The 23,655-nt window shown below is 48.0% G+C and overlaps 4 protein-coding genes across 7 annotated transcripts in view; 2 read left to right on the top strand and 2 right to left on the bottom strand.

Moving 5' to 3' along the window:
* Positions 1-3,912: 3,912 nt before the first annotated feature.
* Ccdc116 (coiled-coil domain containing 116) lies at positions 3,913-8,450 on the bottom strand. The gene is made up of 4 exons (XM_027413383.2): positions 8,247-8,450; positions 6,753-7,289; positions 6,060-6,650; positions 3,913-4,716 (listed from the first exon to the last, which is right to left on the bottom strand). Exons 1-4 carry the CDS (start codon positions 8,349-8,351, stop codon positions 3,913-3,915), a joined length of 2,037 nt encoding a protein of 678 aa, XP_027269184.2. The 5' UTR covers positions 8,352-8,450.
* A 3,242-nt stretch (positions 8,451-11,692) lies between these two features.
* On the top strand, positions 11,693-13,573 carry Ydjc (YdjC chitooligosaccharide deacetylase homolog). Its single transcript, XM_027413211.2, has 5 exons — positions 11,693-11,908; positions 12,001-12,160; positions 12,354-12,453; positions 12,540-12,717; positions 12,908-13,573. Exons 1-5 carry the CDS (start codon positions 11,745-11,747, stop codon positions 13,275-13,277), a joined length of 972 nt encoding a protein of 323 aa, XP_027269012.1. The 5' UTR covers positions 11,693-11,744; the 3' UTR covers positions 13,278-13,573.
* Positions 13,574-16,670: 3,097 nt separating this feature from the next.
* The window catches only part of Ube2l3 (ubiquitin conjugating enzyme E2 L3), a 45,334-nt gene continuing 38,349 nt past the window's right edge, over positions 16,671-23,655 (bottom strand). For all 4 annotated transcript variants that reach the window (XM_027413208.2, XM_027413210.2, XM_027413209.2 and 1 more), the window contains one exon: positions 16,671-18,452. In XM_027413208.2, the coding sequence (XP_027269009.1) occupies positions 18,298-18,452 (155 nt within the window). In that variant the 3' untranslated portion in view covers positions 16,671-18,297. The remainder of the gene's footprint in view (positions 18,453-23,655) is intronic.
* On the top strand, positions 21,863-22,367 carry LOC107978927 (40S ribosomal protein S15a-like). Its single transcript, XM_035444744.1, has one exon. The coding sequence runs from the start codon at positions 22,047-22,049 to the stop codon at positions 22,350-22,352; it is 306 nt and encodes a 101-aa protein (XP_035300635.1). The 5' UTR covers positions 21,863-22,046; the 3' UTR covers positions 22,353-22,367.

Genomic DNA, 23,655 nt, shown 5'->3' with positions numbered 1-23,655 from the left:
TACTAGGAAGCCAGTGGCCTCTCTGACTTAAGAAAAGCACAATTCAGGGCTGGAAAGATGGCTCAGCAGTTAAGAGCTCTAGTTGCTCTTCTAGACAACCTGGGTTCAATTCCAAGCACCCAAGGCAGTTCACAACTGTCTATAACTGTAGTTCTGTGGGAAATGTTGTTCTCTTCTGGTGGGCAGACATACAATGCAGACAAAAAAATTCATATACATAAAATAAGGAAAGAAAGAAGAAAAAGAAAAAGAAAAAAAAAGAGAAAAAAAAGAAGAAAAGTAAAATTCAGGCTAGATGATTGAATCCAGAGAGGCTACGTGCAGGAGAGACAGACCCTGTGGGGAGAGCACTCATTTAGAATGTTCCAGCTTCAGACATGAATAGCAGAAAATAGAAGCATGAACTTTAGCCTGTCAACCTCAATAGCATGATAAATGATCACTACCTTTGAAGCTACTTACATCTTCCAAAAGATGAGTGGAACATAGGCTAAAGGTATCATGTTTCTAACATCAGGTATTAGTGATTCCCAAAGGGGTTTCTCCCAGTCTCCCCAGAGATGTGTATCTCTGAGACTATGATAGAGCAATGCTCTCTTTTTGGCAGTGGGAATCGACAGTAGTAGTAACTGGAAGCCATTGTCTTTGAAAACCAAGCTATTTTGGCAGCTATCTTCTGACAGGATTTTATTTTTCCTCTGGAGGGGTAGTCAAAAGGCCACTCTCCACCATCTACATATGTTTCAGTGCAAACAACCAGAATCTCTTGGTTTGTCCTAACTACAGTCCTGGCCTGGAGTAGGGTCAGTCCAATGGGACATAGCAATAAGGTACCACAGGGCTATGATAGCCTCTGCTATATATGGGTCCCTGATCCACCAAAATGAGGACCTTGGTCCCTCAGAATGACATATAGCCAAGCTCTCCTTGAATATAAGGCTGTAGGTGTGACCATGTTTCTCTTATCTGGCTCCAGGGTGAGTCCTACAGTTGCTGGGTCTTCTCCATATTCCTGGGCTTTGTAGAGGGACCTCTTTCGGGGTCCATAAGTGGTCAAATGTGGCCAAAAGGGCCTGATCTCTATTAATCACAGGAGCCTCTAAGGTTCTATGCCTCAGGAAGAGGTAATACAAGTCCACTAGATGTGTGTTTGTGTGTGTGTGTGTGTGTGTGTGTGTGTGTGTATTTGCTAATTTTGAGGCAAGGGTCTCATGTATCCCAGGCCAGCCTTGATCTTGCTACATAACCAAGGATAACTTTAAACTTCTAATCCTCATGCTCCACCGCCCAAGTGCTGGGGTTTCAAGACTGCCACCACATCAAGTTTGTACGGTACTGGAAATGAAGCCCCCTCACCCCCGTTTGTGTGAGTTAAGATAGCACTTCAACTGAGCCACATCTCTAGGAGCACTCTAGCAGGAAAGCTGCCAGTCAGTAGGGGCCTGCAGACTCTTCAAGGAAGACCTTCTGTGATGGCTCTTCTTGGTTGTAAACTTGACTACATCTGGAATTAACTAAAACCCCCAAAATAGAGGACAAACCTGTGAGGAATTTCTGCTTAATTTGAAATGGGAAGGTCCACTTCTTTTTTGTTTGTTTGTTTGTTTTTTGAGACAGGGTTTCTCTGTGTAGTTTTGGAGCCTATCCTGGCACTCGGTCTGGAGACCAGGCTGGCCTCGAACTCACAGAGATCTGCTGGCCTCTGCCTCCCGAGTGCTGGGATTAAAGGCGTGCGCCACCAACGCCCTGCGGGAAGGTCCACTTCTAATCTGGATCTTTGAGGCAGGAAGACATCTTTATTCCAGATTTATAATCCGGATGTAATCTGTGCCATGCTTTCTGCTGGAAGCTTATAAAAGGACATGGAAGAGGGAAGCTTTTGCTTTTTGCCTGTTTGCTCTCACCTTGCTAGGAAGACCATTCCCTCACTGACATTAGAGCCTATTTCTTCAGGATTCCAGTGTATACTGATGACCAGATGAAACATCCAGCCTCGTGGACTGAGCAACTACTGGATTCTTGGACTTTCCATTCATAGCCAGTCATTGTTGGACTAGCTAGACCACAACCTGTAAATCATTCTAATAAACCCCATTTCTATACATATAGTAAGGAGATTCAATCTGCAAGTTTGGTTATTCCCGAGAACCCTGATTAATACCCCTTTCTTACCAAGAACTGTTGCTGGACAGTTATGTTGATCCTGAAGCCTCCAACCCACAACATGGCCAACTAACAACCACCATATGGCCTGGAATGAAAACTCAGTCTCAGGAATTAGAGAGCGCAAAGCACATTAGAAAGAAAGAGAGCCTTGCAAGTGTCAGAAGAGTGTGGCTGAATTCTTCCATAGCTTCAAGATGAGGTTGGAGCATATGAAGGAAGTTCCCTCCCAAAGCAGACATTGTGGCTACCAGAAAGGTGCAGATCCCAAAACCTTGGCTCAGGGTGCCAAAGGTATGAAGAAAGGATAGACATACAGACACACATACAATGAAGCTGGGGTTCTCTACCTGCCACAGCTGGGAACCTAAGCATGTTTATTATGTACCACACAGTGGGAAGGATTAGACAGTCTGGGTAGGGGGGTTTTGTAAGTAAGCTGCCTCAGGTTGTAACCATCTGGGAGGATGCCACAGTTGCTAGTATTTACACACAGATTAATCATGAACAGTCTGTATTCGTCAGGGATATTTAGAGTCACAGAACTTATGGAATGAACCTCAATCTCTCTCTCTCTCTCTCTCTCTCTCTCTCTCTCTCTCTCTCTCTCTCTCTCTCACACACACACACACACACACACACACACACACACCAGCTACAATGAGACACCTAGAAGTCCTGAAAGGGCTCGATGAGCCAGAAAGTTGCAGAGTAGGGTATAGAAAAGAGGCAGGAAATAACAATGCAGCTCTGGAGGCTGGCTGTCACCAGGTGTTGTACAACACTGCCCTCTAAGCATGGCAGCCATTATTGTCTTCTTCAGAGCATCTGTGGCCATGTACAAGGCCCCTCAAGACTGGGCCCATTGACATCCCCATATAGAAGTAGAGGGAACTTTCATCTGGTAAAACAGCCACTCCTTCCTATACTTCTTTCCCAGTTGTTATTCTGCCCAAGGGGACGTGGTCTCCTGGTCTCTGAAAAATGCTAGAACAGCAGTTCTCAACCAGTAGGTCATGGCCCTTTTGGGGGTTGAATGACCCTTTCACAGGGGTTGCCTAAGACCATCTGAATATCAGATATTTGCATTATGATTCATAACAGTAGCAAAATTAGTTATGAAATGGCAACAAAAATAATTTTATGATGGTGGTGTCACCACAGCATGAGGTGTAGGGCTATAGTATTAAGAAGGTTGACTACCACGGTTCTAGAGTCTTTACAGTGTGGAAGAAGTACAGCCTAGGAGGGTGGGGGGGTCTGTCTATGCACCTCTGGTTACGTCAATATGCAAACTGGGGTAAGACTTTTTGTTGATAGAGCTGTTTGGGGGGGGTGGGAAGTCACGCACTCCTCATTCATCCATTCTCCTGAAAACCCAATAAAATCATTGGTTCACCAAGTTGGACCTTGCTGAAATCATTCCTTTGGTGTGTCATTAGTGCCCGGTTTTGTATCCTAAGGAAAACTTTGTGTAACATCAGGGCTGGCTCATCCTGTTCGAGGTGCTGTTCGAGGACAGGCATCCAGGTACACGGAAAGATAACCACCAGGCAGGACCAAACAGCAGTGTCCATCAACGTGTAATTTATTCCTGTTTGTCTCTGGCTCCTTGGAAAACAGCAGAACTCTTGTTGAGAACTCGGTTGTCTGACTCTTACTCAGGACAGGGGCTGCCTGGGGGGCCAGCTACTGGGATAGGGCAGGAGGAGGCAAGGACTAGAGCACTCTGTGTGGCTTACAGGGGTCTCATGGGGACTCACTGGGTCTCATTATAGTGGACTCATTCATTAAGTCCTCCAACTCAGGCTCAGGCAGGCTAGTGAGGGTGAGCTCACCCGCAAAGGTATCACTGATTTCATCTTCCTCACTTCCTCTGTCCTCCTGCTCCTGCTCCTGCTCCTCTTCCTCTTCTTCCTCCTCCTCACCGCCCTCACCCTCTTCCATATTTTCTATATCCTTGGACTTGGAGGATATGGTGCCCATACCAGCACTGGGCACTGAAGGGCTCCTGGGCATCTGTTCCTGGCCTACACCAGGATCCTGAGGGTTGAGCAGCTGGTGGATTGGCAACTCATGGCGGAGGGAGAAGGGGGGCTCTATACTCTGGTCCTGATTGGTGTTACCAGTATGCTCTGGTTGCACAGAGTGGGATTCTGTGCTAGGCCGAGAGGTGCCAGCACGGGAGACATTATGATGGGAGGCTCCTGGCCTGGAGGCACGGTGTATGGCCTGCCGTGCCAATTCAGCTTCTTCCAACTTTCGCAGAAGACAGGTCCAGTTGATGTCTGAGGACAGACGGATGTGGGTGCCCTTCACCTTCTTGAAGCCCAGAAAGATGTCCATGAGAACCTCAGTGACAGGAAAGGAGACGAAGCCAAGTTGACTATTGAGGCTTTCCTCAAACTTGTACTTGGAGATAAGCAAGGAGATTGCCTGCTCAATCAAAAAGTTAGTGAGTTCCTCAAACCAGGGGTTAGAGATGTAGGACAAGCTAGACACAGATGAGATGGACGGCAGAGGTTTCTTCTTCGGAAGCTTGGTGCTGGGGCTCTGTGCAACAAGCAAGGAGGAAAAAGGAGACATTTAGCTCTTGCTGCTGCCATTCCTCCTGCTGCCCTGTGAAAGTGCATTGTTATACCCTCCTTGGCAGCTGTACCAATCCTCCCCATTACAGACAGGGAAGCCACACACATTGCACTGGGATACAGACCTGCCACACCTGCTCTGCCACAACAGTCATTCCACAGGCCTCACCTGTCAGGTCTAGAGCAAAGCCTGCCAGCCTGGCCAGCCTGTGCTCCTGCAAGCTTGTGTGCAGAAGGAATTACATTTGAGCCCTGATGATGGTAGGTTCAGAGATGTCCATGACCTCCAAGGGTCAGGCCACCTATGTCTTCATACACATTTCCTGACCAATGTCCCCTTTACCGAGCAGAAAGACTAGTCATCGCTGGATTAGGATAGCTTGACCTGGCTTGACCCTAGAATAGAGTGGTGCTCTTGGCAAAGGTTCCTGTCCATAAGAGACATGTGGGAGAGACTCTGAGATTCACAAACAAAGCCAGGTGGTGTCGGCGCATGCCTTTAATCCCAGCACTTGATAGGCAGAGGCAGGGGAATCTTTGAGTCCATAGGTCAGTCTGGTCTACAGAGCAAATTCCAGGACAGCCAGTGCTACACAGAGAAACCCTGTTTTGGGTAGTTCAAACAATAATTTTTAAAAAATACCCAAATTGCAGGCATGGTGATGCATGCCTGTAATCCCAGCATTTGGGAAGTAAAGGCAAGGATATAATGAATTTGAGAGAGCATCCTGGACTACATGACATCCTGTCTCAGAAAAAAAAATTGAAGGGTAAAAATAGCCTTTATTAATCTTTGACATCCCCTGGGGAAATAGGTAGACTAGGCTTCTCCATCCCCAGAAGCTTGTATCTACTCCAGGAGATTTCTGCAATGCAAGGCAAGAGATCTTGCCCTTGGGCATCAACCAATGACAATGGCTACTAGATGTGGTGGGAAAAGGAGCCATTTCCCTGCAAATGTCCCTCTAAGACCTCCAGCCCTACTCTTGCAGCCAGCTCTGGACACATTGTAGTAGAATAAGGGGAGAAGCAGAATGGGGAGAACATAGGAAAATGGGTATGGGAGGGAAGAAGGCTGTGGGAGGCAAGACAATGCTGGATCGGGGGCCTGAGATGGCCCTGGCAGGAGGCCATCTCCACTCTAATACCAGGGTCAGGCAGGGTGAGGTGCAGGCCATGACGAGGATGAGGTAGCTGATTGTACCTTGGGGCCAAAGTTGATTTCTGTAATTTGGGATCAGAGTCAGGGAACTCCTGCATGGAGTGGAATGAGGGGCTAGGGACATTAGGCACCTGTGCAGGTGTCACCTTGAGCCTGAATTTGGTAGTCATCTGGGCATTAGACATGGAGGGGGAGTCCCGTCTGCCCTTGCTTTTCCTGCGAGATGTCTTAGGGCTGGAGACTGTGGTGGGAGAATCAGAAGGCTCCTCCCCATCCCTGCTGTTGGGTTTGGACTCGTTCTGCTGCAGAAGATCATAGTCCCCAGGCATCACTGGGGTGGGATCTGAGTCAACAGGGAAGAGGGGGAAGCCATTATGGCGGCAGGCATGGCTGAGCTTGTCTACCGCCTGGCTGACTACACGCTGCAGGGCAGGAAAGAGACGATGCTCAGCCAGGAAGTCCAGGGTACGATGGGGCTCCCTGAGTGAACAATACACAGGCAGGTTGAACGATGCTGGCTGGTTCAGCAGTGACTTTATCTCCTTGGTCAACTCTTCTTTGAGGAAAATCATCTCCTGTTCTCCAAGTCCCAATGTTTCAGGGGTGGCTGAGTTGGAGCCCAAAAGCCCAGAGAACCAAGACAGGGGCTGCTCTCGGGTCCACTGACTGCTGGTCTGGCTGTCCAGTGAATCCCACGGTAGAGAATCCCTCTGGGGGCAGGAATGATTCAGGCCTTTCTGCAAAAGAGAGGGGAAGGCTGAGGTGTTCAGCCAGGTATAACCCTAGCCCTAAGCTCAGGCCCACCCTATGCTAGCCTTAGCCATGGCAACAGATCTCACCCCTTTGTTCTCAAGTCGCAGTAGCCTCTTGAGGTTTTTCTCAAGCAGGAGTTTGTCCCTCATAGGTGGCAGTGAGCCTATGCCACGGGGACCAGGAGCAGTGTCCTGGTTATGGGAGCCCAGCCAGCCAGCTGAAATGCTGCTGTGGGAGTCGGACATGGAGCTGGAGCAAGATGGGTAATTGTTTGGGTGCCCAGCACACAGCGTGGGCCGAGCATGGTGTCGATGCACAGTGCGTCTGGCACGAGTCCGCCTATCACTTGGCGCCTCCAGCGGGTCTTGTATGTCCACCAGTGGCACTCCGGCCTCCGTCTTGGTGGCAGCCAAATGCTCTGTTGCCTTCTCCACCACTGTCTGCAAGCTGTCCAGTACCTGACCCTCTGTCAGGAAATCCAGGAAGGTGCCAAACACCTGAGGGGGCCTAAGATTTTGCTGTTGGCCCTGGTGTTCTGAGTATCGGTACATTGATGGTAGGTGCGGCACATGTCCAGACTTGAAGGTTGGCTCCCTTCCTGGCAACCGGTGCTTCTTGGGCAGCTGCATCTGAACAGACAGGCTTGTCATAGCAGGCAGGATGCTCTGCAAGGGGTAGGGGCTATCTCTGGAGTGCCCCTAGGGTGCTATTGAGGGCTGGGTGGGTTTGAGCAATGGAAAAGACTTTTTCCTTTTTTTAAGTTTGTTGGTGCTGGGGGTTGAACCCAGGGTCTTGAACATGCTCTGCAAATGTTCAACCACTGAATTGCATTTAAACATTTTTAACATTTACTTGTGGCTATGTGTGTACGTGTGTGGGTATATGTGTGCCTCAGTGGACAGTGGAGGTTAAAGGACAACTGGTTGTAATTGGTTCTCTCCTACTCATGTGGATCTTGAGGATTCACTCAGCCCATCAGCCTTGAGACCAAATGCCTTCACTTACTGAGACATCTTACCAGCTCTGAATTACACTAAAAGTCAGGTAATCCTGGGTTTGAATTCCAGCTCTGCTACCTTCAGGCTGGGTGATAGTGCTCAGAGCAGCCCTTCTTCGGGACTTCTTTGCAAAGTAGGATATTACTAAAGTTGGCCTGAAGGTCCCCAATCCTATATTTCATATATGCTAGGCCTATCTGGGAGCCTGAAAATGGAAACCTGTGTTCATGGTATGAAAGGGCAATTGTGAGAACCATCTTCCCTCTCTGCCTCCTCCTGCCTCTAGTACAAATTTGCACTGTCTTCTCTGCTCTGCTACCTTGAGGACTTGAAACTGCTTTTCCACCTTGAGTCCCCAAACTGACTCCATGCTCCTTCTCAGGGCTCCTAGCCCACCCAAGAACTACCTGAGGGCCAAGGAGAATAGGGTGTGAAAGAATGATCAGGGCGTAGCAAGATGGCTTAAGGGGAGTCAAAGCTACAACAAGGGTGTCTCCAGCTGACCCAGTGAGATCAACTGGAAATGAGAAAGCAGTGGAAAGTGGCCCAGACACTAATGTCGGGTCAGCTAGACATACTTACCCGAGCCATGTAGGCGTTGTGACCACCTTCATCGTCAGCCAGATATCCTGCCTGGTGGTTGTGGTGGTGGTTGTGGTGGTGGTGGTGGTGGTGGTACCTTGCCATGATGTGGGTAATTAAATTTGTGTTTTGCTTCCTTTCTCAGGTTCCACAGCACAGATGCAGACTCCTCTGAATAGGGCGGGGAGGGGTAGTAAAGGTAGATCCGGGCCTCCATGGGTCCCTCACTCCTGTACCCTATGTCCTTCAGACATCCCACCCTTCCCCTGCTGGGACCCACCAAACATCTGCGGACAGTCCCAAGTGGTTGCCTTCAGTTTGCAACTGTCTGGGACGGGGGTGGGGGTGGGGTGTCCAAAATTCCTTCTTTCAGACCAGAGGCGCCCTGGAGCTCCAACCTGCTTACCAGAGTCTTCTCTGTGCGTGCTTCTCGGGGTTCACTGGGTCAGCAGCACCCTATTAAGGACTGCCGCACAGTGCCCTGGAATGCCACTCCCCCGCACAGCCTCTCAGCGAGCTCATTTACATACTTTGTTCTGATTGGTCAGAATCTTGTCTCTCGTTCATTATCTTCCCACAATGGTTTGGGGTGGGGCCCACATTGGCTCCTCCCCAACCTGGCTGGCTTTTTCTGTCACGCAGGCTAAGCAGTGCTTGGGGATCTTTAGAGGTCTGACTTACTCTGCCAAGAGGTCTGAATCTGGGTCTTGTTTCTCTAATCCTCAGGGTGAAAGTCATAGCCTCCACTTATGCCACAAACACCTTTCTCAGCTCATCCCTGGTCGCTGCACAGACTTGGACCTACGACTCTGTTGGCCTCCTTCCAGGGTTTCTTTCATCCAGTGTAGACTAGCCAGCATCTTCCTTCTGAGACTTTCTTTTTGGAAGCCGTGAAGAGTCCCGGTTTTCCACACAGACCTAGCTTCACTTCCTGTCCCTGTTTTATGGTATTGTTTTTGCTGATATGATTCAGCCTCTCAATACTGTCTCTAAACTGAGCTGAGCATCCTTCCACAGATGAGTATTACATTATGTATATGTATATTGGTTTTTTTGAGACAGGATTTCTCTTTGTAGTCCTGGCTGTCCTAGAACTCACTCTGTAGACCAGGCTGGCCTTGATCTCAGAGATCTGCCTGCCTCTGCCTCCTGAGTGCTGGGATTAAAGGTTCGACACTACCACCCAGCTACATAAAATATTCTTTCAATACACATTGCACCTTATGGAAACTCCATATAAACTTACCTCTACCTTTTTCTTTCCTCCTTCATTCTAGAAGCTTGTCATTCCCAACAGATTCACAAACCTGTCCCCCACTGACACATTGTTTCTTTCTTGTCTAACTGCTGGTACTTTCTTAGTGCAGGAATCAAAGCAGTGAGCCCTAATTTCTAATGACCCTGTTCCTGATACAATATGTGCTTAGTAGTTTCCTCTTCTCCATCTGTGGTTTCAGGGCCCAGGCCCTCAAGGTCTCTGGCCTTTCCAAGAGCAGTCTCCCAGAGGGACACAGTGGCTGGATGACACCTGATGGTTCAACAGTCACCATGACTGGACACAGCAGTGTTACACCAGGAACTTGGCTGAAGGGTTCTCTGAGGCCTCCAACCCTTACAAAGCATCATCAGGTACTGTTAATGATTAAACTGTACTCTTTCCCCTCTGCCTGTGATCCAGGGGGTCAGTCAGGATGGAGGGAACCAGAATAGGTCAGGCTCCAACCTGTAGAGAAGTTCCTGCTTTACTTCTCTGGTGAATCTTCCACTGCCTTGGCTATGAAACAAACAAAATTACCAATATCACAGGCTTGACCCACGTAACACAGGTTCTACAAGGAGAAACCAAGACAGGCTGGCAGAGTGCTTGCCTAACATGTATGAAGTCTTGGGTTTAGTTCCCTGCACCACATAAACCAGAAGCTACTTGAATGAATAGTGAGGTCAGCCTGGGATACATAAAACTTCCAAAACAATATCAAGACAGCCACATTACCAAGCAAACACTGGCAGTCACCATGGTGACTATTGGTAAGTCATGGGTAAGAAAACTTTACTGGGAGCTGGACATTGGTGGCACACACCTTTAATCCCAGCACTCGGGAGGCAGAGGCAGGTGCATCTCTGTGAGTTCGAGGCCAACCTGGTCTACAGAGTAAGTTCTAGGAGAAGAAGAAGAAGAAGAAGAAGAAGAAGAAGAAGAAGAAGAAGAAGAAGAAGAAGAAGAAGAAGAAACAACTACTTTACTACTTTACTGGGCAAAGAGCAAAAGTGAGGCAAAAGTTACCTGAAGCTCAGGGTGGAAATGGGCTAACACTTTCTCCAGTGTGGCCACTGGTTTGCATGATTATTTTCTTATTATGTAGAGCTTTTAGGGCCAGGCAGTGGTGGTGCATGCTGAAGCTGAGGCAGATGGAAGGCCAGCCTGGAATACAGAGTGAGTTCCAGGACATCCAGTGTCACACAGAGAAACCCTGTCTCAGGAAGAAAAAAAAAATAGAACTTGTACTAAGAAAAAGCCTCCCCTTAGAAACAGTGAGGAACAAACTATTTGAAACAAATATAAAACACCTAATAAGAGGGGCTCATAGGCACTACATAAAAACAAAGAAAGCAACACTGCAAGAATGAAATAACCTGGCATCCCTGAGTGATGGAGAAGAGTAGGTGTGTGTTTCTTTTCATAGAGAAAATAATAGAAGGATGGTACAATGCCCAGAAACTTAGCAACAGTAAACACTGGGAAGAGTAAGGGAATCTCTCTTGAGTATTTCTATTGTTTCGACATTTAAAAAATTACTTTTCAAAAATCAAATTTTGGGGGGGCTGGAGAGATGGCTCAGCGGTTAAGAGCACTGACTGCTCTTCCAGAGGACCTGAGTTCAATTCCTGGCAACCACAAGGTGGCTCACAACCACCTTGAATGAGATCTGGTGCCCTCTGCTGGCCTGCAGGCAGAAGACTGTATATGTAATAAATAAAATCTTAAAAAAAAAATCAAAAAAAAATTTTGTGTGTGTGTGAGTTAGAGATAGTTCAGTGGTAAAAAGAGCTTATTGCTCTTGCAAAGGACTGGAGTTCGGGTCTCAGCATGTGTTCACATGGTGGATCACAGACATCTGTTAACTACAGTTCCAGAGGATCCTATGGACTTGTCTGGCCTTAGAGGAGTGAGAGAATGAGAGCGGGAGGGAGGAGAGGGGAGAGAGAGAGAGCCAGGGAGGGTGGAGGGAGGAGAGGGGAGAGAGAGACAGATAGAGAGGAGAGAGGCAGGGAGGGGGGAGGGAGGAGAGACGCTAAAATAAAAAATGAAATTTGCATTACAATTGATCCGGGCGTTTACAGGATGCTCCGAGACCTCTCTAGGTGGCAAAAACAATAGCGGCGTGCAGTCGCATTAAGGCGTGTGCGTCGGGGTGGGGCCTCGGCAGCGTTCAAGGGCGGGGTCTGTATGCTGCAGCCCATTCCCTCTGGTCTCCAGCCAGCGTTTGTTTGGCAGCCATGGCTTGGCCCCGTGTGCGACTGGTTGTCACCGCTGATGACTTTGGTTACTGCCCGCGGCGCGATAAGGGCATCGTGGAGGCCTTCCTGGCAGGCACTGTGACCAGCGTGTCACTGCTGGTGAACGGCACAGCCGCAGAGAGTGCGGCCGAACTGGCCCTCAGGTGAGGGCGGCCCCCTGCAGGACCCGGCGGGTTTGGGGGGCCGCCCGCCCGCTCGATAGCAGCCAGTGCTCACTCTCGCGCTCCTCCCGCAGGCACAGCATTCCCACGGGTCTCCACGCCAACCTGACTGAAGGCCGTCCTGTGGGTCCGGCCCGCCACAACGCCTCGTCGCTCCTCAGCCCGGAAGGCTTCTTTCTGGGGAAGTTGGGATTTCGGGAGGCTTTAGCGGCTGGAGACGTGGCTTTGCCCCAGGTGCGGAGGCGTGGCTGCAGGAGGATGCTCGCCTAGATCCTCAAAGCACAGCCCAGAGGGTACCATGGAAGTGGTTGGGGCAAACGCGGGCGCTGGATACGCTCACACCCGGGAGCAGTCACACCGTGGCAGCAGACCGAGCTCGTCGTTTTGTGCCTGCTTCTAGAAGCTCAAGGTATTTGTGTCCCTCCAGGTGCGGGAGGAACTAGAAGCTCAACTCAGCCGCTTCCGGGAGTTGTTGGGCAGGTCCCCCACTCACGTGGACGGGCATCAGCACGTGCACGTGCTCCCAGGTACCCGAATTGAAGCGCCCGGGTTGGGGGGAGGCTTCTTTCCGGGGTTGGTGGGAGGTCGCTGCTGAGCCCACCCCTCCAAGCAGGCGTGTGTCAGGTGTTCGCTGAGGCTCTCCAGGCGTTCGGGGTGCGCTTCACACGGCTGCCAGTGGAACGCGGCGTGGGCAGCTGCGCGTGGCTGGAAGCTCCAGCTCGTGCCTTCGCCTGCACTGTGGAGCGCGACGCCCGGGCCGCCATGGGCCCCTTCTCCCGCCACGGCCTGCGGTGAGCACCGCCCTCCCCTCCCCGATCCAACCTTGCCCAGTTCCCGAAGGTCCCAGTGCGTTCATTTGGCCAGATGTGACCTTTTCTCAGCTCTGGTTCAGATTGGAACCAGATGTCCTGCTGATTGACCCTCTGCCTAGCCCTACCGGCCCTTAGGCAACACCTGGCACTGATATCCTGGCACTCACAGGTGGACCGATGCCTTTGTGGGCCTGAGCACTTGTGGTCGACATATGTCTGCTCACCGAGTCTTGGCATCACTGGCGCGGGCCTTGGAAGATACCCCTGCTGACCGCGCGCTGACTGCTGAACTGATGGCACACCCAGGATACCCCAGTGTGCCTCCAGCCGGGGGCTGCGGTGAGGGCCCCGATGCTTTCTCTTGTTCTTGGGAGCGGCTGCATGAGCTGCACGTCCTCACGGCACCCACCCTGCGGGCTCGGCTGGCCCAGAATGGTGTGCAGCTCTGCGCCATAGACGACCTGGATTCCAAAAGGCCCGGGGAAGGTGTCCCCTGTGAGGCGGCTCTGGAGCCCTTCCTGGAGCCTTCCCCACCCTGACACCAAAGGCCAGCCAGCTACGAGCTGCCTCTCTTGTGGAGGAAGGCCAGAGTTATAGCTCTGGTTCAGACTGGAACCAGGCCTTGGAGCAGGGGTCTGGCTTCCCAGAGTGACAAGTCACTAACCCTGACCCCAGGTCCTCAGGGGACCTCGAGGCTGACAGGCAAGGCGAGTCTGTGATATATGGATTTAAGGCCTGCTGAGCATTTGGTGCCAATTGATGTCGCAGTTACAGCCATTTGTTTAGTGGAGCAGTGGAGAGAGGTTGGTGTGTTAATAAAATAATGTCTTTCAGATTTGGCTTGTTTATAAAATGTCCAGGTATCCTTCGCAGAAATAACACAGGGCACAGAGAACTCCTGTGAGGCTCAGACCAAGATATGCAGAAATGTCTTCGCTAATATTGCTCATGCTTACATGTTTTTTTTTCTTTAAAAAGATGTACCAGTATAATCTTTCCTTTTTAAATTTATTTTTTTATTTATTTGCATTGGTGTCTTGCCTGCATGTACATCTGTGTGAGGGTGTCAGATCTTGAGTTACAGACAGTTGTTAGCTGCCATGTGGGTACTGGGAACTAAACCCAGGTCCTCTGGAATAGCAGTCAGTGCTCTTAACCACTGAGCCATCTCTCCAGCCCCCATGCTCACATGTTTTAAATCCTTTAAAAAATTTGCATGCACTTGTGTTAGAGGGGGTATGTGCATACCATGATCCATATGCATTTTGTTTTTGAAATGGGGGTCTTAACACATTGCTCAGATTGGCCTTCGACTCCAGGGCTCAAGGGCTCCTCCTTCTCTCACTTACTGGCTGGGACCAAAAGCAGGCACCACTGTGCCCAGCAAAGCTTACATTCCTTTCTTTTTTAAAGGGAGAGGAACAAAAGATCCTCATTAGGATCCATAATTTGGGCTTAAAAAGAGGTTATCTGAGGAACAACAAGATGTCTCAGTGTGTAAAAGTTCTTGTGTTTGATCCCCAGGACTAGTGGAAGGAAAAGAACCAACTTCCAAAAGTCGTCCCTCAGACTGCTACACACCCACATACATACTATAGTAGTAATTTTAGTCATCTAAAGAGGGGGAGGAATGTTATCTGTAAGCTGCTTCAAGGGAACAGATTGGAAGAGGCTCTGCAACTTTATAGGCATGTTTACATTTTTCCAGGGGAGTTAGTCTTCTGCAGAAACGAGAAATTGGGATTCTAGCTACATCTAATACATATGGATGTTCTGAAGGCAGGGAGTGAGTAGCTGGGAAAGTGGTGGAACATAGCCTTACACCACTTTGGAAGATGGAAAGGCAGATGGAATATCACATGGTCCCTTTTTTTTGTTGTTGTTCTGGGTATTGAGCCTATAGTTTCACACATGCAAGCTAGGCAAAACAACTAAGGTATCTTGTCACTTCTATTGCCAAGGATGACACTGAACTGATATTCCTGCCTCCACTTCCCAATAATGAGATTACAACTGCATCATCACTCCCAGTTTACATGGTTTTTAGGATTAAGCTCCCAAGTTTCATGCATGCTGTGTAAACTTTCTATCCACTTAATGTCCTGTGCGTCCACTACAAACTTACAAGTGAGGGTTGGTAGAGCAGGGTTTTGAACTTACCTGACATGGCCGACATCCATCCTGGAACTGGGGGTCGGGGAAGCAGGTTCTCACCTGCCTGATAAGACATTGTGGCTTTCTGAAGGGATCTGCTCCTCCTCCTCCCTTGATTGGCTTCAGTCATAATTTATAACCTTTCTGGACCTTGACTTGGGCAGGTTCAACAACCTGTCTGATCCAGAATAATTGAGTTTGATCCCTCTGCTGTGTGCCACTCACCTCAGCTTGACTCCCACGCTGCTGGTGGAGGCCTCGTACTGGGCAGCATGTTTCTAGGGAGAGCTCCTAGGAGTGTGCTGCTACAATGGAGTGCTCAGGAAAAGGCTCTGCTGCATTACCACCCAGCCTACAAATGGCAAACCACACTGGAGGACAAGGGGGTTCTCTAGAGGCAGCTTCCTTCGGTGGTCCTCGAGCATGGCCCCAGGTGAGTGGTCTGTACTGTCAGCTTTCCAAGGATTGCTGTCTTGAGTCATCCAAGAAATTTGGTTTACTAGGCAGCGCCTGGGTTGGGCACCATGATGCACTGTCAGCCTTCCTCAACTTTACTGTCTGGGGGTAGTGCTGTTTGCTCACAGAGGACATGGGTAGGGCAGGAAAAATCCAACTGACTTCTCCATAGACTAGACTGCAAAGGTGTGTGGGGACACATCTCTGAGGACTAGAGGAAGTGAAATGCCAAACTGAATGGCTTACAAGCTTATTCAGCAGTAAGGGCCTGGGCTACAGGAGTGGAAGTTTAACAGTCTGGATGCAGTGTGTATGTGGCTTATGAACTAAATACTTATTTGAAGGAAACAAGGTGGGGAGGGATAGTGGCTGAGGACGGAGGATTGAGTTCAAGCCAGCAATGCTCCAGTAAAAACGATGCCCCAGGGAGTATTCCCACAAGACAAGCAGTGAGTTTCCAGATATGACTATGATTCAAGGATACATAATCTTCAGTTCAAGCTATTGATCAAACCCCTTAACTTGTTCTCACCTTTGCTGAATGCAGTTCACATTTTCTTGGGGCTATAGGATGGAAGTGACATTTCATGTTTCCATCAGCCTCCTTTTGATATCCATGAGTCTGCAGTTTCCCAGTGTTGACTGCCCCATCTACTTCTACCCAGCAAGACAGACCCACCTGGATTCCTTTTAGAGGCTAGCAAGTGGATAAGAGACCAGAGGCCTAGACACTACTCCCTCTAGTCTCCAAGAACATAGGCCCCCAGCAATGTGTATCCCCAAAGGAAGAAACCCATACACCCAAACTAGTGTCTGAGAACATTTTTATTAAGGACAGAATGGGGTCACAGCATCTTAGAAAGCCTATTCTCTGCCATCGTGGAAAGAGCAGGACAAGACCTGGGCACTTCAAGGAACCAAGGGGATGTGAATTCCTGAGCCAACTTGTGTCAGGGGTGGGTGGGTGTCTGGCTGCTCCACAGATCTCCCCTTCTCCAGAGAAGCCAGCTCTTCAGTTTGGAGCAGCCAGGGCTGCCTGCCAGCTTGCTCAAGCCTGCTCCAGGGCAGAGCTGGAAAGAGCAAGGCATGCAAGCCCAGAGGGACACCACTGACTCCAAGCCAGGCCTCTGCTTCCAGAGCAGGCCATGGTTGTCAATACTGGGCTGAGTGTCCCTGAGAGGGGTGCTGGCATGAGAGTACCCTCCCATAGTGAGCAGAGAGCAGTGAAGGGTAACAGGCAGGTAGTGCTAAGCAATGAGACAGTTGGACTATCTCTAGATTCAGAAAAGCAACAAGAACAAATGGTGGTTTGTTTGGACAACTTCTGACAGAATTTGGCATTTTATTACAAATCTGAATGTAAATGAAATAAAATCCATTGTCACTTTTCTGCCAATGAAGAGACAGACATAGAAACACAGGCCCAGTGCTCTGGCCATCCTGGGCACATGAAGTCAGAAACCTGCCCCATGCATACCTAGAACTAAAGCATAGTTCATTTATGCACCACAGGAGCCAAACACTTGGAAAACTAAATAGTGTTACACTGCCCGAGAGGACCTGTATCACTTCTTTATAGGCAAAACCCAGAGCTGTTTTCCAAGTCTGTGAGCCCTAGGTAGCCCTGAAGTTAAAGAACTAAGGTTAAAGCAGAAAGCAAGATTTCTTGAGGCAATCTTCTCCACAGGATCTAGACCCCCTAGGAGCATAAGTGAGTTGACGAACATAGGCTGTCAGGCCAACAGCTTCCTTGGGGTGTCACTACTGCTTCAAGGACAGTCACTTGCCTTGAAAAGACATTAACATTCAAATCTTGACAAAGTTCATTTGATGATAAATTCTAAGGTCAAATTTTATTTCTACAAAAAAAAAAAAAGGCAATGAAAACAATATAAAACACATTGAAAGGATATTACTGAGTGAGCTTCAAGTGGGGCTTGACTCTGGGAAGGCTGAGTCCAGAGGGAGGGAAGGCCATCCTGTTCCTGGGCTGCACCGGCAGCTGCTCTGAGGAAGGGGCAGCTGGTTACAAAGCCAGAAGCCACCAATGCTGATCCCACAAAGGGTAAACCATGCGGAGGGAGTGGTGGACTGCTGTGCAGAGGAGTGGGGGCTCCTTGGCACACCTCAGCAGAGCTCAGTGGTGGAGAAGCTTGAGTTTTCAAAAGAATATTCTGGCTTTTGCTTTGCCTGTGATAACCAGCAGGTTGTCCACCACAGCTGCAGGAAAGCTGCTGACTGGAGAGATTCATCACACAAATGCACGGCGTTCTCTACTGGCAGACCCTCCCTCCAAGGTCACCACAAACCTGGTATTGCAGGGTTCTCTACAAAGTCCCAGCACAGCCTGACCACAGGTACAGAGTGTGGGGTCTGCCTGTTAAGACTGTTACTGTGGAATCACTTTGCTAAGATTTTATGTAAAAGCAGCTTCCCTTTGCACGGACATTTTTTGGGGAGGAGGGGTAGGGTATTGGTATTGTTTTATAATTTGTTAAAAGGACACTAATAAGGTGGCAGGAGGACTTGAGCTGTCACCCACAGGCAGTGCTGCTGCTTCTGTGGGAAGCTGGGGCCTTAGTCTGTGCAAGTGGGAAGTGAAAGGACAGGGGCAAAGGAGAAAGGAACCACAACTTTTTTTTAAGCCTTCTGGGCTAACTGTAACTCTGAGTGAATCTGGGCAAGAGAAGAAATGCCGTTCTTTTGGAGTAGACTAAAGCAGTGATTTTTAAAACAAAGCAAGCAGAACTAGAACATGTGAATTTTTTAATCCTTCTTTACAGGTTACCTAGACCACTTTTGATTAAGAAAACTGTAGAAAGTTAGTAACTGCCACAAGCGGACGCCAGGTGGTGGCACGTGTCAATTTTCCACAGAGTCCTGCTTTGCGGGGTATTTGCACTGCTCGGGGGCTCTGCTCAAACTTCCTGGAATCACTCATGGCAGATTTTAGTCCACAGGTCGCTTTTCCCCATATTTCTTTGTAAACTCTTCAGCATTCTTACAGAATTTTTTACGGTCCTTAGAGTATTCTTCAGCTAGATCGGCTCGGAGTGGGTGCTCAGGCTGGGGGTCGTTCACCAGTGCTATGAGGGACTGGATCACTGCCAAAAGAAGGACAAGGCACTGTGGTTAAAACAGACTCAGAAACAGCAACCCCAGGAAAGAAACTGAAGACTCAAATGCTGGTTGCTTGCTCTTTCCATTCTGTATCAGAGAATGACCTCGTTTGGGTTCCTGGCCTTGCTAAGTGTTGGGGTATAGCCCAGTGCCACTCTGTCTGGTGTTCTTGAGTCAGGGCTTTATGAATGCAAGGCTGGCTCTGTCTCAAGTGAGCTACAACCTATGCCCATGACAAGCATTAAAGACAGAGTGGCCTTCTGTTTATTCTGACCACCAGAACTCAACCCATCTCTTCTGCAATCAGGAGAGAGACACATGAAAGCTAGCCAATAGATGACTGATCCCCAGCCTCAGAGAAGCCTTCCAGCTCTGAAACTTAGTGGAATGTCCATTCTATTGGTAAACTGTCCTATGTTGCTTTGAACTGAGAGCTGGCTCTGGAAGAGGGGTTGCCTACCTCTCCAATTTCAGAACCAAGCATAACCATGTCAAGTGTTCTCCAAGGTCTTCTTTCTAAGGATGTACCATAGTCTCATGACAGGGTGCAAGAACAGCAAAATAGACTAAGAGTAAACACACTGTGCTCTTGAGAACAGCTAGAAGAACAATTTCTATCTCATGATATAAAACGCAACCATGGAAAGCTCAATTAGAAACTCCAGCTGACATTTCCACTTTTGACAGTTTCTGTTGTAAGCACTCAATTTGATGCTTTCTCTATCTGCTACTTGTTCTTTTATATGGAAGTCTCGCCTGAGAAGACTGTTTTGCCTGGGACTCTCTCTTGCAGACTCCAACTGGCTACCTTGCCAGAAACCAGAGGCATTGAACCAGATCAATGGTTCACTTGATGAACATGTGCTAGTAAAGCTGACTGGACAAAACAGTACATATACTATTTGCCACACTGCTCCCTCGTCCACCAGGACAAATGAAGATGTGCTGGAGAGGCAGGAAAGATACAGAAGGAAAGGTTTTGGGGTTTTGTTTTACTCTTGTGTTTGCTTGCTTGCTGTGTTTTGGTCTGACTTTTTAAAATTTTCTTTTGGGCCAGGTGGTGGTGGCTCACACCTTTAATCCCAGCTCTCTGGAAGCAGAGTCAGGTGGATCGAGACTAGCCTGGTCTACAAGAGCTAGTTCCAGGACAGCCTCCAAAGCCACAGAGAAACCCTGCCTTGAAAAACAAAAACAAAATTTCTTTCGGAGGACACACACTGCAGGGGTGAAGGGAGGATATGGGGGGCTGGGAGGTAAATGGAATTGGGGTGTGTGATATGAATTCCACAAAGAATCAATAAAGACAAGTTTAAAAAAAAAAAAAAGGACCCCCCCCCCCCCACGTAGGTGCCCTGATGATTCTAGACAGGGTCTCACTATGCAGCAGTGGCAGACCTGGAACTCACTAAATAAGCCAGGCTGGCCTTGAATGTACAGAGATCTCTCTGCTTCTTCTGCCTCCCAAATTCTGGGACTGAAAGTACCTACCTCCCACCCAGCACTATTCTTTTACTTTGGCTTGCTGGATACTTAACAAATTCATTCATTCAAAATCAAAAATATGGCTAGTATAGATCATTTTCTGGACAGCCCAGAATATCTGGACCTCCCAACCCCTGTCAGCCCCATTCTCCTGTGCTCTGGAGACAGTGGGCCTGTCCACATCTGTATGTATGTGTCTATAGGGTCACCTCTGCAGACAGTTTTGTGGGTGGTAGGTCGAGACTATGGTCTGGGTTAGGGCACTTCTAAGCCTGAGAAAGAAAAAAGCATATTATGAAGCTGTACCTGTCTGTGAGCAATGAGCCAACCTTAGAGGAACCTTATAGGAAGACAGGATTTACCACAAAAAGTGCTGTATCGCCAGCGTTGGTGGCGCACGCCTTTAATCCCAGCACTCGGAGGCAGAGGCAATGGGACCTCAGTGAGTTCGAGGCCAGCCTAGTCTCCAAAGCAAGTGCCAGGATAGGTTCCAAAGCTACACAGAGAAGCCCTGTCTTGAAAAACCAAAAAAAAAAAAAAAAAAGAGATCACAAAGCATACAAATTCCCAGATTCATAATCTGTAACTAGATGTAGTAGCTTCACAGCTAGAATTACTTCACTTAAAAGCATATGACAGTGGTCCTTTAATCCCAACATTCAGGAGGCAAAGTCAGATGGATCTCTGTGAGTTCAAAGCCAGCCAGTCTGGTTTACCGAGTAGCGAGTTCTAGGACAGGCTCCAAAGATACAGAAAAACCCTGTCTCAAAGGAAAAACAAAACAAAAGACACTACATGACAAGAAGGTCCCTTAGCTTGGGGCCAGCCTGGGCTACATAGCCAGAATCCATAAACTGTAGACAGAATCACATTACCATGTCGTCTCTTTGTGTTTAAGTAATTATTTCACATAGTATACTATTTTAAAAGTGTGTATATCTTCTACCATGAATCCATACTTTATTATTATTTTTGTGTGGCTACACAGTATGTCACTGTATAGAAATACCAGTTATTTATTTATTTATTTAATAACAGGCCAGGGTCATCTGAGAAAATGCCTCCATCAGATGGCTTGTAGGCAAGTCTATAGAACATTGTCTTGATTAATGGCTCCACTCTGGGCTGTGTCACCCCTGAGCAGATAGTGCTGGGATCTGTAAGAAAGCAAACTGAACAAGTCATAAGGAGCAAGCCAGTAAGCAATACTCTTCCATGGTCTCTACTTCAATTCTTTTTATTTTTTTGAAACTATTTCTCTGTGTAGCCCTGGCAGTCCTAGAACTCAGAAACTAGAGTGCTGGGACTAAAGGTGTGAGCTCTCATCCCTGACTTTTGCCTCAGGTTCCTGCTCTGACTTCCCTTCGTGATAGATTGATTATGAGCTGTAAGCTGAAGTAAACCCTTTCCGGTCGGGCGGTGGTGGCTCACGCCTTTAACCCCAGCTGACTCAAGAGGCAGAGGCAGGGCAGGTAGATCTCTGTGAGTTCGAGGCTAGTCTGGTCTACTAAGCGAGTTCCAGGACAGCATCCAAAGCTACAGAGAAACCCTGACTTGGAAAAACAAAAACAAACCCCTTTCCTCCCCAAGTTGCTTTTAGACAGATATTTTTGTCCCAGCAATAGAAAGCAGACTAGACAGACAGACAGACAGACATTTATTTGAATTGCTTCTCCTTTGTGCCTAGCATGGACAGAGCAGCAACAAACATTAATACAAGTGTTTCAGGCAGGGGTGCTCGCTTGGCAGATAAAAGCTCTTGCCTCCAAGCTTAATCCCTGACATATGGGTTAGGAGAGAACTGACTCCCTCCATATGCATGCTGTGACATGCATTCATGAACACATATAAACACATGAATATAATTAAAAAGGTGTTTGTGTGGATCCTTGCTTTCATTTTTGGGAGGTACATACAACTAAGAGTTGACCTGCTAGATCACAGGAACATTTTTATTTTTTCATTGCTTTTCCAGTATACTTAATTTGTGTGTATTTTAGGTATTAGAATGCACGTAGCCCTCTTTCCACCATTTTTCCATGCCGTCACCATGGTGCACATGAATGTCCTGGCCGATGCTCTGAAGAGCATCAACAATGCTGAGGAGAGGCAAACACCAAGTCCTCATCAGGCCCTGCTCCAAAGTCATCATTCGGTTCCTAACTGTGATGATGAAGCATGGTTACATTGGTGAATTTGAAATCATAGATGACCACAGAGCTGGGAAAATTGTCATGAACCTCACAGGCAGGTTGAACAAATGTGGAGTGATCAGCCCTAGATTTGATGTGCCACTCAAAGACCTAGAAAAATGGCAGAACAATCTGCTCCCATCCCATCAGTTTGGCTTCACTATCCTGACAACCTCAGCTGGCATCATGGACCATAAACAAGCAAGATAAAAACACACAGGAGGGAAAATCCTCGGATTCTTTTTCTAGAGATGTAAAACTAAATAAAAAGCCTCCATAGGGGGAAAAATACACATATTTGTGCAGGTGACCTCAGGGGCCAGAAGAGGGCATCAGATTCCCTAGAGCTGTGGAGCTGTAGATGGCTGTCAACCACTCAATGTGACTGCTGGGAATTGAACTCAAGAACTAAGGACGTTTTAATTTTAATTTTTTTCTTTTTAAAAAAAGATTTATCTGGGGCTGGAGAGATGGCTCAGAGCTTAAGAGCACTGACTGCTCTTCCAGAGGTCCTGAGTTCAATTCCCAGCAACCACATGGTGGCTCACAACCATCCGTTATGAGATCTGGTGCCCTCTTCTGATGTGAAGATATACATGGAAACAAAATACATAATAAATAAATAAAACCTTTATAAAAAAAGATTTATCTATTTTTATTTTATGTGTATGGGTGCATGTATGTCTGAGCACTGTGTGTATACAGTGTTCATGGATGCCATAGAGGGCACTGATCTCTTGCAACTATAGTTACAGATGGTTGCCAGCCACCATGTGTGCTGGAAATTGAACCCTGGTCCTCTGGAAGCACAAGTACTCTTAACCACTGAGCCATCTCTCCAGCACCCAACCATATCATTTTTTTCCATACCTGTCTAATAAAACATGACTCTGAGGGACTGGAGAAATGATGGCTCAGTGGTTAAGACACTGACTGCTCCTCCAGAGAATCTAGGTTCAATTCCCAGAACCCACATGGCAGCTCACAACTGTCAGATCTAATTTCAGGGGAGCCAACTCCTGCTAGATACCAGGCATGCACAAGATGCACAGACATACATAAGGTAAAACACCCATACACATAAAATAATAACACTAACAACCTTAAGGCTCTAAACAGAAAAACCCTAACAGAGTCTAGAGATAATAAAAGGCTGTATGGTGGATGACTGACATGAACTAGAGCCTGTTACTTTAATAAGATCAGAGAATATGAAACTAGATCTGAAAGGAGTCATCGATGGAAATGTTCCTAAGGACACAGGCAGAAGAAAACCACGATTCGATGCCATTAAGAAACAAGTTCACAGTTGGGCAGTGTTGGCACATGCCTTTAAACATAGCATCTGTTGCTTCCAACTGCTGGAACCTGACAGTCAGGTTTTATGGGGATTACTGCTAAAATGTGACAATCTCCATCTTCCAGGGCTTCCTTCCACCAGAAAGGAAAAGCCACCTTTAGTCTCACTAATACCACCTCCATCCACTCTCTATAACCTAACCTAATTTTACAT

This window comes from Cricetulus griseus, chromosome 4 (assembly GCF_003668045.3).
Source record: "Cricetulus griseus strain 17A/GY chromosome 4, alternate assembly CriGri-PICRH-1.0, whole genome shotgun sequence".
Lineage (NCBI taxonomy): Eukaryota > Metazoa > Chordata > Mammalia > Rodentia > Cricetidae > Cricetulus > Cricetulus griseus.
The sequence above is the reverse complement of the archived record's forward strand: the minus strand, read 5'-3'. Positions and strand labels throughout refer to the sequence as shown.